At 41.0% G+C, this 12,881-nt stretch overlaps 1 protein-coding gene across 2 annotated transcripts in view; it reads right to left on the reverse strand.

Annotated features, from left to right (window-relative positions):
• Positions 1–1,280: 1,280 nt before the first annotated feature.
• Positions 1,281–12,881, reverse strand: part of LOC121855537 (lachesin-like) — a 99,223-nt gene continuing 87,622 nt past the window's right edge. Inside the window, exons 4-9 of one of the 2 annotated variants that reach the window (XM_042350520.1) lie at positions 11,087–11,215; positions 9,160–9,360; positions 8,336–8,419; positions 6,617–6,673; positions 5,345–5,563; positions 1,281–1,595 (exon numbers count right to left, since the gene is read on the reverse strand). In XM_042350520.1, the coding sequence (XP_042206454.1) occupies positions 1,504–1,595; positions 5,345–5,563; positions 6,617–6,673; positions 8,336–8,419; positions 9,160–9,360; positions 11,087–11,215 (782 nt within the window). In that variant the 3' untranslated portion in view covers positions 1,281–1,503. The remainder of the gene's footprint in view (positions 1,596–5,344; positions 5,564–6,616; positions 6,674–8,335; positions 8,420–9,159; positions 9,361–11,086; positions 11,216–12,881) is intronic. The other variant, XM_042350521.1, reaches the window with a different exon arrangement.

Below are 12,881 nucleotides of genomic sequence, written 5' to 3' on the forward strand. Positions count from 1 at the left end.
CCTAATACTACTGTTCAGTTTAAAGAACACATATTTTGGCGAAGAAGGATAAAGCATCCTGGGGTACATCAACTCTCTATCTCAAACACAATTGTTTTGAAACAGTCTTTCCCCTCCTTAAGACTGTCCCCATGTACAGCCTTAAATTATTATATTATTATTATTATTATTATTATTATTATTATTATTATTATTACATTTTCGCCCCCCGGCCCTGATGTGGGTCAGTGACCTGTGCCCGGGTGGGCTAATCCCCGTAAAAAAAAGAAAATAAAGACACACAGGTTCCAAAAGCAGTATTATGTCAATACTTTCTTATGTGATAAGTAACTCTGTCTCCTTTTTCCAATTTGTCAAATATTTATAAAAGCATTAATCGCTTTAAGGTGCCACATAAAATACTTAAAATTTTGTTATACCCTGTACATAATTATAATATTTGTTTTTATGATTTTGGTAATCAAATCAAACCTTTCTATTATCCGAAAATGGCGTGTAATTCACCTTTATTGACCGCTTCACACAGAACAAAGGGGATTATTACCAGCGATACACAAGACGAGTTGTAAATATTTTTTCCGGCGCTCTCCTCCCATGTGCTGGAATGCCATACGGATATCAGTAATTACATCTCGTCAAGGACTCACTTAGTAGCGGATGTTACTTATCATTCTCTTTATTTACTTTTTCAATTTCACGTTCCCGGTCAGTACTGGGTGTGCACAAGCTAAATACTACGCAATATTATATTATTCATGAATCACTTTCACTTATCGTAGACCAATATCTCCCTGTCATTCTTGGACATATATCACCAGAAACAACTCTACAGTAATTGTCTCCTGGCTTAAAGCTCATGAATATGCCGCTGTGTTGGTAGTTCAGAGACTGTTTCTTCGTTTACCAGGAACTTTAGCAATTAAGTAGACAAATTATAGTCGAAATTAAATAATATGGTTTGATAGAAAACGACATTGTTTAACGTAACTCGATCTAATAAAGTGGCCTAAATAGAGTACAGCAATTATTTTACCCGCAGGCGTCAGCAGGTACAGTAGTTCACACCTGCTGTTAGTAGTTTATTGTGGATCTTGGTCATTGTGTATAATGTTCAGGGATTTTGTTTATCGTGAGTATTGCTGTTCACAACAATTTAATATTACTTTGAAATTAAAGCTTCTTAGGGTTTGTTGCTTTTTATTTTATTTATTTTTATTATAAAGTGATATACGAGAGGTTGTGACGTCAATATAAGGTTGTAATGCATAAAAACACACTCATTCAAACAACATTTTATTTACACTCAATGTATTACACTTAGATCTTACACAGCTAGTTATACAGATTGTTGATATATATATTTATGGTCCATATATACACAAATAAAGACATGATTATGTGATTCCACTTAAAATTACCCGTAAAGTGTACTGAAGATAAGGGGAGACCTTTAGCGTACATAATGCAAGCAAACAAGCAAACAACTACGGTGATAACCAGCTGTTAATGGTAAAGAAATAAAGCAATCATGTAGGCGAGGAGGCAGGAGGCGGCTAGGGGCGTGGCCAACAGGGAGCCACCACCACTAACACCAGCTGTAACACAAGTTATATTAAGTCACCCAACATTGACACCAGTACTAGAATATCTCAAATAATTTACATCTACTTTCAAATCTGCTCAGTTCATTTAAACCTTTCTGTATTAAAAAAAAAAATCATGATAAAATAAGCTTCGAATTCATCTACAGTTTGTGAGGCCAAGTGCATATGCGTGTCCCGCCCCATAACGTGGTTAACACTGGAGCATCTTGACTTGAGGGTTGACGCCACACACACCACTAATGCGTTTACAGGAGCACATCAGATTTTATGGAATGAACGTAAAACAATATTAAAACAAATTTCTCAATGTAATAATGTGGAATGTTTATATGAAGAGCCCCTGTAAACGCACCAGTAAAGGGGACTGCATATTACATTAAGCAGGAGAAAACAGTTAACTAAATATAATTATTCTACAGCACTTTTGTCATTGCTGTAAAATTATAGGCGTTATTTCGTTATTGTTATAAGGTAATTCTACGTGGCATATATTTACTGCTGTTAAGAAGTTTATAAATCTATCATTATTATTGTCCTATTCATTTTTAAGTACTGTACTGTATATCATTATTAATCTTCTTAGTTATCTCTCCCCTGCTTTCCACCCTTTTTCTTGTATAGAGTAATGGATCCAAGGAAACATTGACCTCAGGGTAAGGAAGCGATGGTGGAGGAAATGAGTAGAAAGTGAGAGAAAATCACCCCCTCCCCCTCCCCCCTGTAGAAACACCCCTCATACGTTTCCTCACATCTTCAACCTACATAAATAAAGTTAATCCTCATTCTCAACACTATGTACAATGTTTCATTTAAATTCACTGGCCTTTGTCTCATGTTAGGTTAGGTTAGGTACAAAACACTTCATTATACAGTATATATACTGTATTATGGGTTGTGGGAATATATTATATTTATAAGGAATTTGAAACTCTTCATTGAAAAATTCTTAAAATATGTCCTTAATGTTAATAAAAATATATAATATAGTATATGGAAATTAGGTAGATGACATATTGATAGACATAAAATGGTGGTATACTGGACAAGGTTAATACATGGGAACAGAACAAACTGAGCTATCTTATGTATTAGTGCCCCTGGAAGTAAAAAAAGAAGGATAGATTAATTTCTCCATGGCTGAACCAAATTAAATCTATACTAAATAATTGCAGGATGTTAGGTATATGGGGGATGCAAAACCAACATAATTCAATATGGTTTAAAAAATGCTATTGAAAGAAAATTAAAAGACCAGTGAATTACTTAGTGGTATGATAACCTGACAGTACATCATCATTATGTAGTAGTTATGTCAGTTTGAAGAATATTTAATAAGGTTACCAAAAAATCTCAGATCTATCATGTGTAAATTTAGAGCTAACAATATTCCTCATTGTAACTGGTAGATATTCCAAGAGAAGTGAGTATTTGTATTAAATGTAGTTATAATGTTATTGGAGATGGATATCATGTTATTCTATAGTGTAATAATCATTATATCGCGGAAAAGAGATGCAAGTATATACCAAGATTCTATAGAAGTCATCCTAGTCGTTTGTTTTCTAAATTAATACAACAGACTAATGTAATGTAAGAATCATTCATAACATTGTGAAGTAATAGATATGTTTAGTTAGATACAGTAATGAAATACAGTACTGTAGTTCATACCAACATATATAAGGAAGTACTTCAATAATAATAACCATTTTTTGATAATGTAAATGTATTTTATTGTAATTTGTGTTTTTGATATGTGACTGTTGTGATAAGCAGTTGTGTTCCTTAATTTGTAAACGTCTGAGCCAAATAAATGTGTCTGTCTGTCTGTCTGTCTGTCTTTAATGCCACTGGTATAGGCTGTACATGTTATCTCCTCTCACATACATCTCAAACTGTGCTCTCAAAAAATCAACCTTCGTCACCAGTCAAGCTCCTATTATAACCATCACGTATTCTCATCCAAACATCCCTACAGACTCTTTTTCACCTCATTAATTCTCTTTACTTCTTCAGTCTTAATTACATCAATAGCCTGACTATCTCACTAGTTCACAGGGCGTCCATCTCAAACACAACACCTAAACATAAGAATTAAAACAAGTAAATCTTCCATACAGATCCCTTGTACACTACTTACTTGGACTCTTCCCATTTATATATATTCTCAAGACTCCATTTTATCCTTTTTATCCCTTCCATCACATTCCCAATACCTTTACTGATAGTGACGTGGCTCTCAAACGAGTCTACCCTTTCCAATATTTTACCTGTAATATTCTTCTCGTATAAAGTTCACCTAAATATACACCCAATGTCTTTTAACTCTCCTTCAGCAACCTGGACAAATAGCACACCATCATCCGCATACAGTATTCGTGACATCTTCCACACCTTTACTAGATTACGGTTGTATTCTAGAGTCATTCATTCTCACTTAAATTTCTTATATTTGTACTTCTATAAAGATAATATAATACCCAAGATGACACCATAATCCCATAATCAATATAAATATTATGGAGAGTTATAGCTGTAATATATCATAGGCTCGTAGTTACTTCGTTAATAGATCACCCTATACAATAACTTTCATCACTAATGTTAACATACTCACACAGTCGTCTCATTACTGTGTCGTGTCATCTTACTGTTGTTATGACACTTATGACACACTTCTGCCACGTTCTGACCACACTGACTCACTGTACTTGGAGCATATATGACCCCTAGATGACTGTGGCATATGTGACACCCTAGATCATGTGACACCCTGGGTCATGTGACACCCTGGGTCATGTGACACCCTGGGTCATGTGACACCCTGGGTCATGTGACACCCTGGGTCATGTGACACCCTAGATCATGTGACACCCTGGGGTCATGTGACACCCTAGATCATGTGACACCCTGGGTCATGTGACACACCCTGGGATCATGTGACACCCTGGGTCATGTGACACCCTGGTCATGTGACACCCTGGGTCATGTGACACCCTGGGTCATGTGACACCCTAGATCATGTGACACCCTAGATCATGTGGGTCATGATGTGACACCCTGGATCATGTGACACCTAGATCATGTGACACCTGGGTCATGTGACACCCCTAGATCATGTGACACCCTGGATCATGTGACACCCTAGATCATGTGACACCCTAGATCATGTGACACCCTAGATCATGTGACACCCTAGATCATGTGACACCATATAACAACTACCTAGAGCAAGTGACACCTGTAGCATAATATAACACACCTGACCAGTAATTGATTATGTTACACTTTAGATGACCTACAGTATATATAGCGTGTGTGACCCTGAATGGCCTGACCTGAAGCGTGTATGACCCCGAATTACCTCACCTGGAGCATGTATGACCCCAAATGATCTCACTTGGAGCATATATGACCCTGAATGACTTCACCGGGAGCATGTATGACCCTTATTGACCTCTGCTGGAGCATATATGACCCTGAATGACCTCACATGGAGCATGTATGACCCCGAATTACCTCACCTGGAGCACGTATGAGCCCGAATGACCTCACCTGGAGCATATATACCCTGAAAGACCTCACTTGGAGCATATATGACCTTTAGTAACCCCTCCTGGAGCATATATGACCCTGAATTACCTTACCTGGGGCATGTATGATCACGAATTACCTTACCTGGAGCATGAATGACCCTGAATGACCTCACCTAGAGCATGAATGACCCTGAATGACCTCACCTGGAGCATGTGTGACCCGTGTGGCCTGTTCATTCCTGTGACCTCTTTTATAGTCATGCTCCAGTCTCTTCCTCTCTCGTTCCTGGTTCCTCCTCCTGTCCTCTTCACGCCGTCTCTCTTCTTCCTCCTTCTCCTCCTCCAGCCTCCTCGATGATTCCATATCATGTTTCCTCTGTGAGTTCTTCCTGCCGGGTCGTGTCTGGTACGTGTGGTCGTCTTCTGTGGAGAGTGGGACATGTTCAGTACCAAAAGTTAACTCTCTGAGAATAACAAATTAAAGTGTAAAATTATATGTGTTTTGTTATATCGATGGGAAGTATTGTAGTTCTGATTTAATGTACAATTAGCAAGGGAATGATAGGTAGTGGAGAAATACATTGTAGTTTATGTTTCAGCAGAGATTCAGGGATTTGTGTGATGAATCTAAGATTATGTGTTCCGTATCTAGTGTAATATGTCAACAAACTGTGTGAAACAAGTGATCAACATTAGGGTAGTGAAGCGTCAGCCAATAAGAGTCATGGATAATATTTTGTTTTTCTTCAACACTGATGGAAGTAGCAAGTGGAATGAAGACTCTACTAACATATCCAACAATATATTAAACTATTTCAGCTGTTTGATATAAGTAGCAATAGGATTTACTTTATATTTTATACATGTATATATCACTCGTAAAAGGTCCTCAAAATACAAGTGAAGCTCAATTTATTCTCATGATCACGTGGAACAGTATGACATTATGATAACATGTAACACTGACTCTTGTATGATGATATGACACAGTGTCACATATGAGTGGTGGAGTATCAAAATGATTCGTGATACTATGGCAGTAATATGTGACATTTTGAAAACGTTGGGTGACGCTATGACTGACAGATACAATATGACAGGTAAATACACTAAGACAGGCAGGTACACTATGGCTGGAAGTACACTATGTCAGGCAGGTACACTATGGCTGGAAGTACACTATGTCAGGCAGGTACACTATGGCTGGAAGTACACTATGTCAGGCAGGTACACTATGGCTGGAAGTACACTATGTCAGGCAGGTACACTATGGCTGGAAGTACACTATGTCAGGCAGGTACACTATGGCTGGAAGTACACTATGTCAGGCAGGTACACTATGGCTGGAAGTACACTATGTCAGGCAGGTACACTATAACAGGTACAGTACTCTATGACACTTTAAGCCGGGCTAGCAGGTACATATGACTAGCAGGAGAGTTAGGATAAGAAGATATACTGTGACAGGTACAGTACCGTCGTGGCCGGGGCGGTGTAACTTGGTCTGGGGAGGTGTGGTCGGCCGGTAAGTCTCTGGAATAGATGATGATGAAGTCACCAATGAGTTGACCTGTGTGTGTGTGTGTGTGCGTGTGCGTGTGTGTGTGTGTGTGTGTGTGTGTGTGTGTGTGTGTGTGTGTGTGTGTGTGTGTGTGTGTGTGTTTATTACGAGCACACCACACTACCATTTTATGTTGACATATCACCAACAAGTTTATAAATATAGAAGCACATTAGCGAGAGCCTGCACGTGACGTCATTCACACCACACCTATAACACCTGTGTAATCTCTTGTAAACAAAGACTACACCTCAAGGTATTCGTTCACTCAGACACACTAAAGAAGACGACCTACACTAAAGATGAATAACATAACCAAATAACTTGAGGGTGAAAATGTTTGCCTTCAGGTATATTAACAGACGGTATAATTTATACTATATTTAGTACCGTAGATGTTAATCCCAAAATCTTGACCATTAAAAACTGTTCGTGTGTTCGTAAGGTTTGGTTCTCTAAAAGTCTTAAAGTTGACTAAAAGAAGAAATATAAACACAGTTACTAGGTAGGCTATAATGATGACTGACACTGCTGTCCTAACTCACTCATAAGTCTTGGACGTACAGCATTCCCGGGTTAACGTTTAAAGGTTATTTCATAGTTACAGGTCAAAATTAAAGGTCAATACGTTCACCCCCAAATATGTATAAACAATACGATTAATGGCCAGTCCCCCACCAGAGCCAGGATTGAGAACTAAACATAATAACAGTGAGTTGCGACTTTTACTTTACTTTTATCCTCTTCCCCACTGATCGACTCGTTAGCCGCTTGGGCGGTCGGTCACGTCTCTGTTACGCACTGTTGGCAAGTACTGGGCATGCACCGGCTACTGAATGTATCTGAACCTGCTCCCGTGTTGGTCAAGTCTGGTCTTGAAAGAGCTCACACTCGGTGCCGTCACAACACTCTCTGGCAGATTGTTCCAAGAGTTCACAACTCTCACTCCGAAAAAGTTCGCCCTCACAGTTTTTTGGACTAGTGGCTTCTTCAACCTTGAGCTGTGACCCCTTGTAGGGCGAGCGTCCGCCAGCTCCAAGTATGTACAGTACACTCTCGACTTAAGTCGCTCCATACCAAACTTTATTTAGATCTACATAACCTTTTCTACCTTACTGTATGGAGACGAGTTCTGTGGTGAGACTTAAAAAAAAAAACAGGTGACATCACTATTCCTCTTTGATGTAGATTCTTAAATAACACAAACTAATTAACAACTAAAATCCCATTCGTAATACCCAGAAAAATAGTATATCATATATAAGGACATATGAATATTATTTTTTCAGAGTATCCTATAATTTGATATACTCAGAAAGTTATATACTGTAGTTTGTCAGTGTAGTGAAGAGTTAACGTCTTATACTTCAGTGGGAGTTAACAGGACATAACTCTTTTATTACCTGTATACAATAACACCCTTTGATACTATTTCTATTTCCCGTATACTATTGCACTTTACCATACACCAATAAAAATCCTAAATAGGCCTTTTGGTGTTTTAAAAAATCATACTGCTTCGTGCGGCTCCGTTCAAATCAAACTGCAATCATGTGGTTGATAACGTGACGTGCAAACTCTTAGTAAATCACATACATAAGGCAGAGAGCGAGAGACAAGATACAAATACTTACTATTAAGAGTGATGGATCCGTCAGTCTCAGCGATGGAGTTCTTAGAGATACATTTATACATACCGAAGTCTCCCTCCTGAAGATCTGTGGAGATAAGGAAGGATATTACTCTATGACACACACACACACACACACACACACACACACACACACACACACACACACACACACACACACACACACACACAATGTATTTTGGCTGTTACAGAGAGAAAGAGAGAGAGAGAGAGTTGCATAAAGGGAGACAACGAGATAGGGAACGATGGGAAACAACATAGCGAAAGATAAACAAGGTCTGAGATAACAGAAAATTGAAAGAAGTAACAAGAAATCCACGATAAGTTTCCCAGGACACCAGTATTCTCCCTTCACACTAAGAACCCTCAAGAACCCGAATTCTTCCTTTAAATCATGAAGTCACACGAAATCCAGAACCGAAATCCCCAGAGAGTCAGATTTTTTCGATAAAACATCCCCCCACACCCACCCCCCCCCCCAGAGAACTAGAACCACACGAAAGGAAATCAGACGCCTAATTTTAGAGATAAAATCCTCAGAGTCATATTTCTCAACAAATAACCCACAGAAAAATAAACCCCACATTGAAAACCCCAGAAAATAGTACCCAGAGTCAGAACCTTTACAAACAAGTCCCTAGATAGCCAGAACCCACAAGAAATAACCCAAGTAGAACCAAAATCCTTAAAATTGGAATCTAGAACCCCCTTGAGAGAACCCCAGAGTTTTTAGCCATACAATAGAACCTTTATAACCCCCAAGAAAGAACCCCCTTAGAATCAACCCCCCCAGAAGACATGACTTACTGCGTATATTGAGAACCATATGGATCTTGTAATTATCCTCCAATGTGTGTGTGGTGACTCGAGAAGTATTCATCACCATGGCGTCACGATATTCCCAATAGGTGATAGCCCGTGGGTGAGCCTCGACGAAGCATTCAAGGTGGACCTCCGTGCCCAGTGGTGCCCCTACCAGCTGGTTAGGTACGTGCATCTGAGGAGCGACTGTAAACACAAACCAATACAGTGTTAGTTTGTGTTACATGAGTGTTGGGAAAGGGGGGGTTGTTAGATAGTGGATTATGGGGATAGTTAACAAAGGGAGTTAATCATATTGTTAGAAGGGGGTGTTATTGTTGTTGTTGTTACGAGATATTGTTTGTTGTTGTTGTTAGAAGGAGGTGTTGTTGAGAGATGAATTAGACCTTACTTTAAATTCTCCTCTCACCCACCCTGCCTCTCCTCTCACCCACCCTGCCTCTCCTCTCACCCACCCTGCCTCTCCTCTCACCCACTCTACCTCTCTTCTCACCCACCCTACCTCTCCTCTCACCCACCCTACCTCTCCTCTCATCCACCCTACCTCTCCTCTCATCCACCCTACCTCTCCTCTCACCCACCCTACCTCTCCTCTTACCCATGCTATCCACACCATCTCTCCTCACAATAAGGTGTGGTAGTGTGGCTTAAGGTGTGGTAGTGTGGCTTACGATATAATAGTGTGGCTTAGGTGCGTAGCTGTATCCCAAACTTATTAGTGTGGCCTGAGATGTCTAAATGTGGGTCAGGTGTGGTAGAGTGTGGGTCAGGTGTGGTAGAGTGTGGGGGGTGTGTGTGGGTCAGTGTGGGTGTGGGAGTGTGGGTGTGTGTGTGGTGGTGTGGTAGAGTGTGGGTCAGGTGTGTCAGGTGTGTGTGGGTCAGGTGTGGTGAGTGGTCAGGTGTGTGTGGGTCAGGTGTGGTAGTATGGACCAGGTGTGGTAGTGTATGGACCAGGTGTGGGTATGGACCAGGTGTGGTAGTATGGGCCAGAAGTGGTAGTATGGACCAGGTGAGGTAGTATGGGCCAGGTGGTAGAATGGTAGTATGGGCCAGGTGTGTAGTATGGGCCAGGTGTGGTAGTATGGGCCAGCCAGGTGTGGGCCAGGTGTGGTAGTATGGGCCAGTGTGGTAGTATGGGCCAGGTGTGGTAGTATGGGCCAGGTGTGGTAGTGTGGTAGTATGGGCCAGAAGTGGGTAGTATGGACCAGGTGTGGTAGTGTATGGACCAGGTGTGGTAGTATGGACCAGGTGTGTGGTAGTATGGGCCAAGTGGTAGTATGGACCAGGAGGTAGTATGGGCCAGGGTGGTAGTATGGGCCAGGAGTGGTAGTATGGGCCAGGGTGGTAGTATACCAGGTGTAGTATGGGCCAGGGTGGTAGTATGGACCAGGTGAGGTATGGGCCAGGTGTGTAGTATGGGCCAGAGTGGTAGTATGGGCCAGGTGTGGTAGTATGGGCCAGGTGAAGTGGTAGTATGGACCAGGTGGTAGTATGGGGCCAGGTGTGGTAGTATGGACCAGTAGGTGTGGTAGTATGGGCCAGGTGTGGGTAGTATGGGCCAGGTGTGGTAGTATGGGCCAGGAGTGGTATAGTAGTAGTATGGACCAGGTGGAAGTAGTGGGGGTAGTATGGGCCAGTATGGGCCAGGAGTGGTATGGCCAGGTGGGTGTGGTGGTAGGTGTAGTATGGGCCAGTAGTATGGGCCAGGTGGGCCAGGTGGGCCAGGTGTGGTAGTATGGCCAGGTGGTAGTGGGTATGGCCAGGTGGTAGGGTGGTAGTATGGGCCAGGAGTGGTATGGGCCAGGAGTGGTAGTATGGGCCAGGTGTGGTAGTATGGGCCAGGTGTGGTAGTATGGGCCAGGTGTGGTAGTATGGGCCAGGTGTGGTAGTATGGGGCAGGTGTCTTACTCACATTCCACATCTAAGGTGATTCTCTTGCTGACAGAAGGTGGGACGCCATTGGTAGCGATACACAGGTAGGCACCCATGTGTGTCCGACTCACCTGCCTCACCCTTAGTGTAGGCCCGTCCACCTGGTGCACTGTAACAAACAATAACAGTTAATGGTGTAGCCAAGAATAAATCTACGGGGTTTATTTGGCATTTTTCAAGTTAATCAGTCTCTCTCTCTCCCGTCGCGAAGGATCAGCTCTGGTGCGAGGTAATCTATCAGAGATGTTATGTAGCCCAGGTGTAATTTTTTTTTGTATTAACACTATTTTTGTAGATCAGCTTTTGTGTGGCAGGTTAGGTACAGGTAACACAACGAGGTATTTAAGGGAAGAGACAGTGCCAATGGTGTTGATAACTTTGATGGTCCGTGTGTGTGTGTGTGTGTGTGTGTGTGTGTGTGTGTGTGTGTACGGTTACCAGCTTGTTTCCTCATCACCTTAGTGCTCTCGTTGAAGACGTAAATATTTATCACACGTTGTATGTACAATATTGTGTGTAGTTTAGGTTGATTTGCATTTCAGGATGGGGTTTAGTGTGTAGTGGGTGTAGGTGTAGAGGTGTAGGGTAGATGGTGGTGGTGGTGGTGAGATAGAGAGAGAGGGGATACAGGTGAGGTGGAGGGAGGGAGGAAGGGGGGCTCAGGTGAGGTGGTTATTCTAGAGGGGGGGTAGACCCCAGGCACATACTTCCAATATATCAATTATTTCCGCCGCTTTGAAGTTTTGTTTGTGATAGTTAGCACAAAGGATAAAAAACATGGAGCGTGACGTGTTCATGCATAGCTTTTCTTTGTTCAACCATATGCATTTTTAACTTCGGTGTTTATATATATATATATATATATATATATATATATATATATATATATATATATATATATATATATATATATATATATATATATATTGTTTTGGTCTAAGTTAATATGAAAATGCTGTGTTGTAGTTGTATGTTAAGGGTTGTAACTGGTGTGGTTGAATGATGGTAGGGTGTAAGGGTGTGCGTGTCAGGTTATGTGCTAGTATGATATTGTGATAGTGTGATGTTATGACTGAGTGTTTTTGTGGTCATATGATTGTGAATTAGTTTGGTGTTAGTTGTGTGGGGTTGTATGCTGGTAGCGTGGTTGCATGGTAGCAGTGTGATTGTGTAGTGGTGGTGTGATTGTGCGGTAGTTATGTGCAAATACTTAAAGGAAAGACACTCAGAGTACTACCGACCAGTTCAACACAAACACACTGAATTACTCCGATACAACGTAGACACACTAAAGCATCAAACAACACGTGGAAAAGTAACAATTGATGGTTACTCGGTAAAAATTACTTTGCCCGACTTGACCTGAATGTTGTTGGGCACCAGTACTGTATAACGATGACAGAATCATAGTGCCAGCAACTGAACTCACAGAGCTGACCAACCCCGACTTGTACAGCTGACCAAAAATTACGTTAAAATTTTCAAAGATGTTTAGTTTCTGAGGCAATTCCCCAACCATAGGAAATACAATGTAAAAACACTTTTAGAAAATGAATTAATGAACATTTTTATATCTTCAATGAGGGAAAATGAATTCTTCCAGTAGTTAATTTGACAACAAATCTGCGGTTAGTTTGAACGTATCAATACCGTTCACTAGCGGTTAACGAGCCGTTCACTGGTGAAGAGGATAAAAAGTAAATGTCTTCAGTAAGTTTTGGTTACTCATTCTAATACGCTGTTGAAGACCTGAGAGTCGAAGCGTAGTGATACAC

Source organism: Homarus americanus, unplaced genomic scaffold (genome assembly GCF_018991925.1).
Source record: "Homarus americanus isolate GMGI-L3 unplaced genomic scaffold, GMGI_Hamer_2.0 scaffold48406, whole genome shotgun sequence".
In the NCBI taxonomy this organism is placed as follows: domain Eukaryota; kingdom Metazoa; phylum Arthropoda; class Malacostraca; order Decapoda; family Nephropidae; genus Homarus; species Homarus americanus.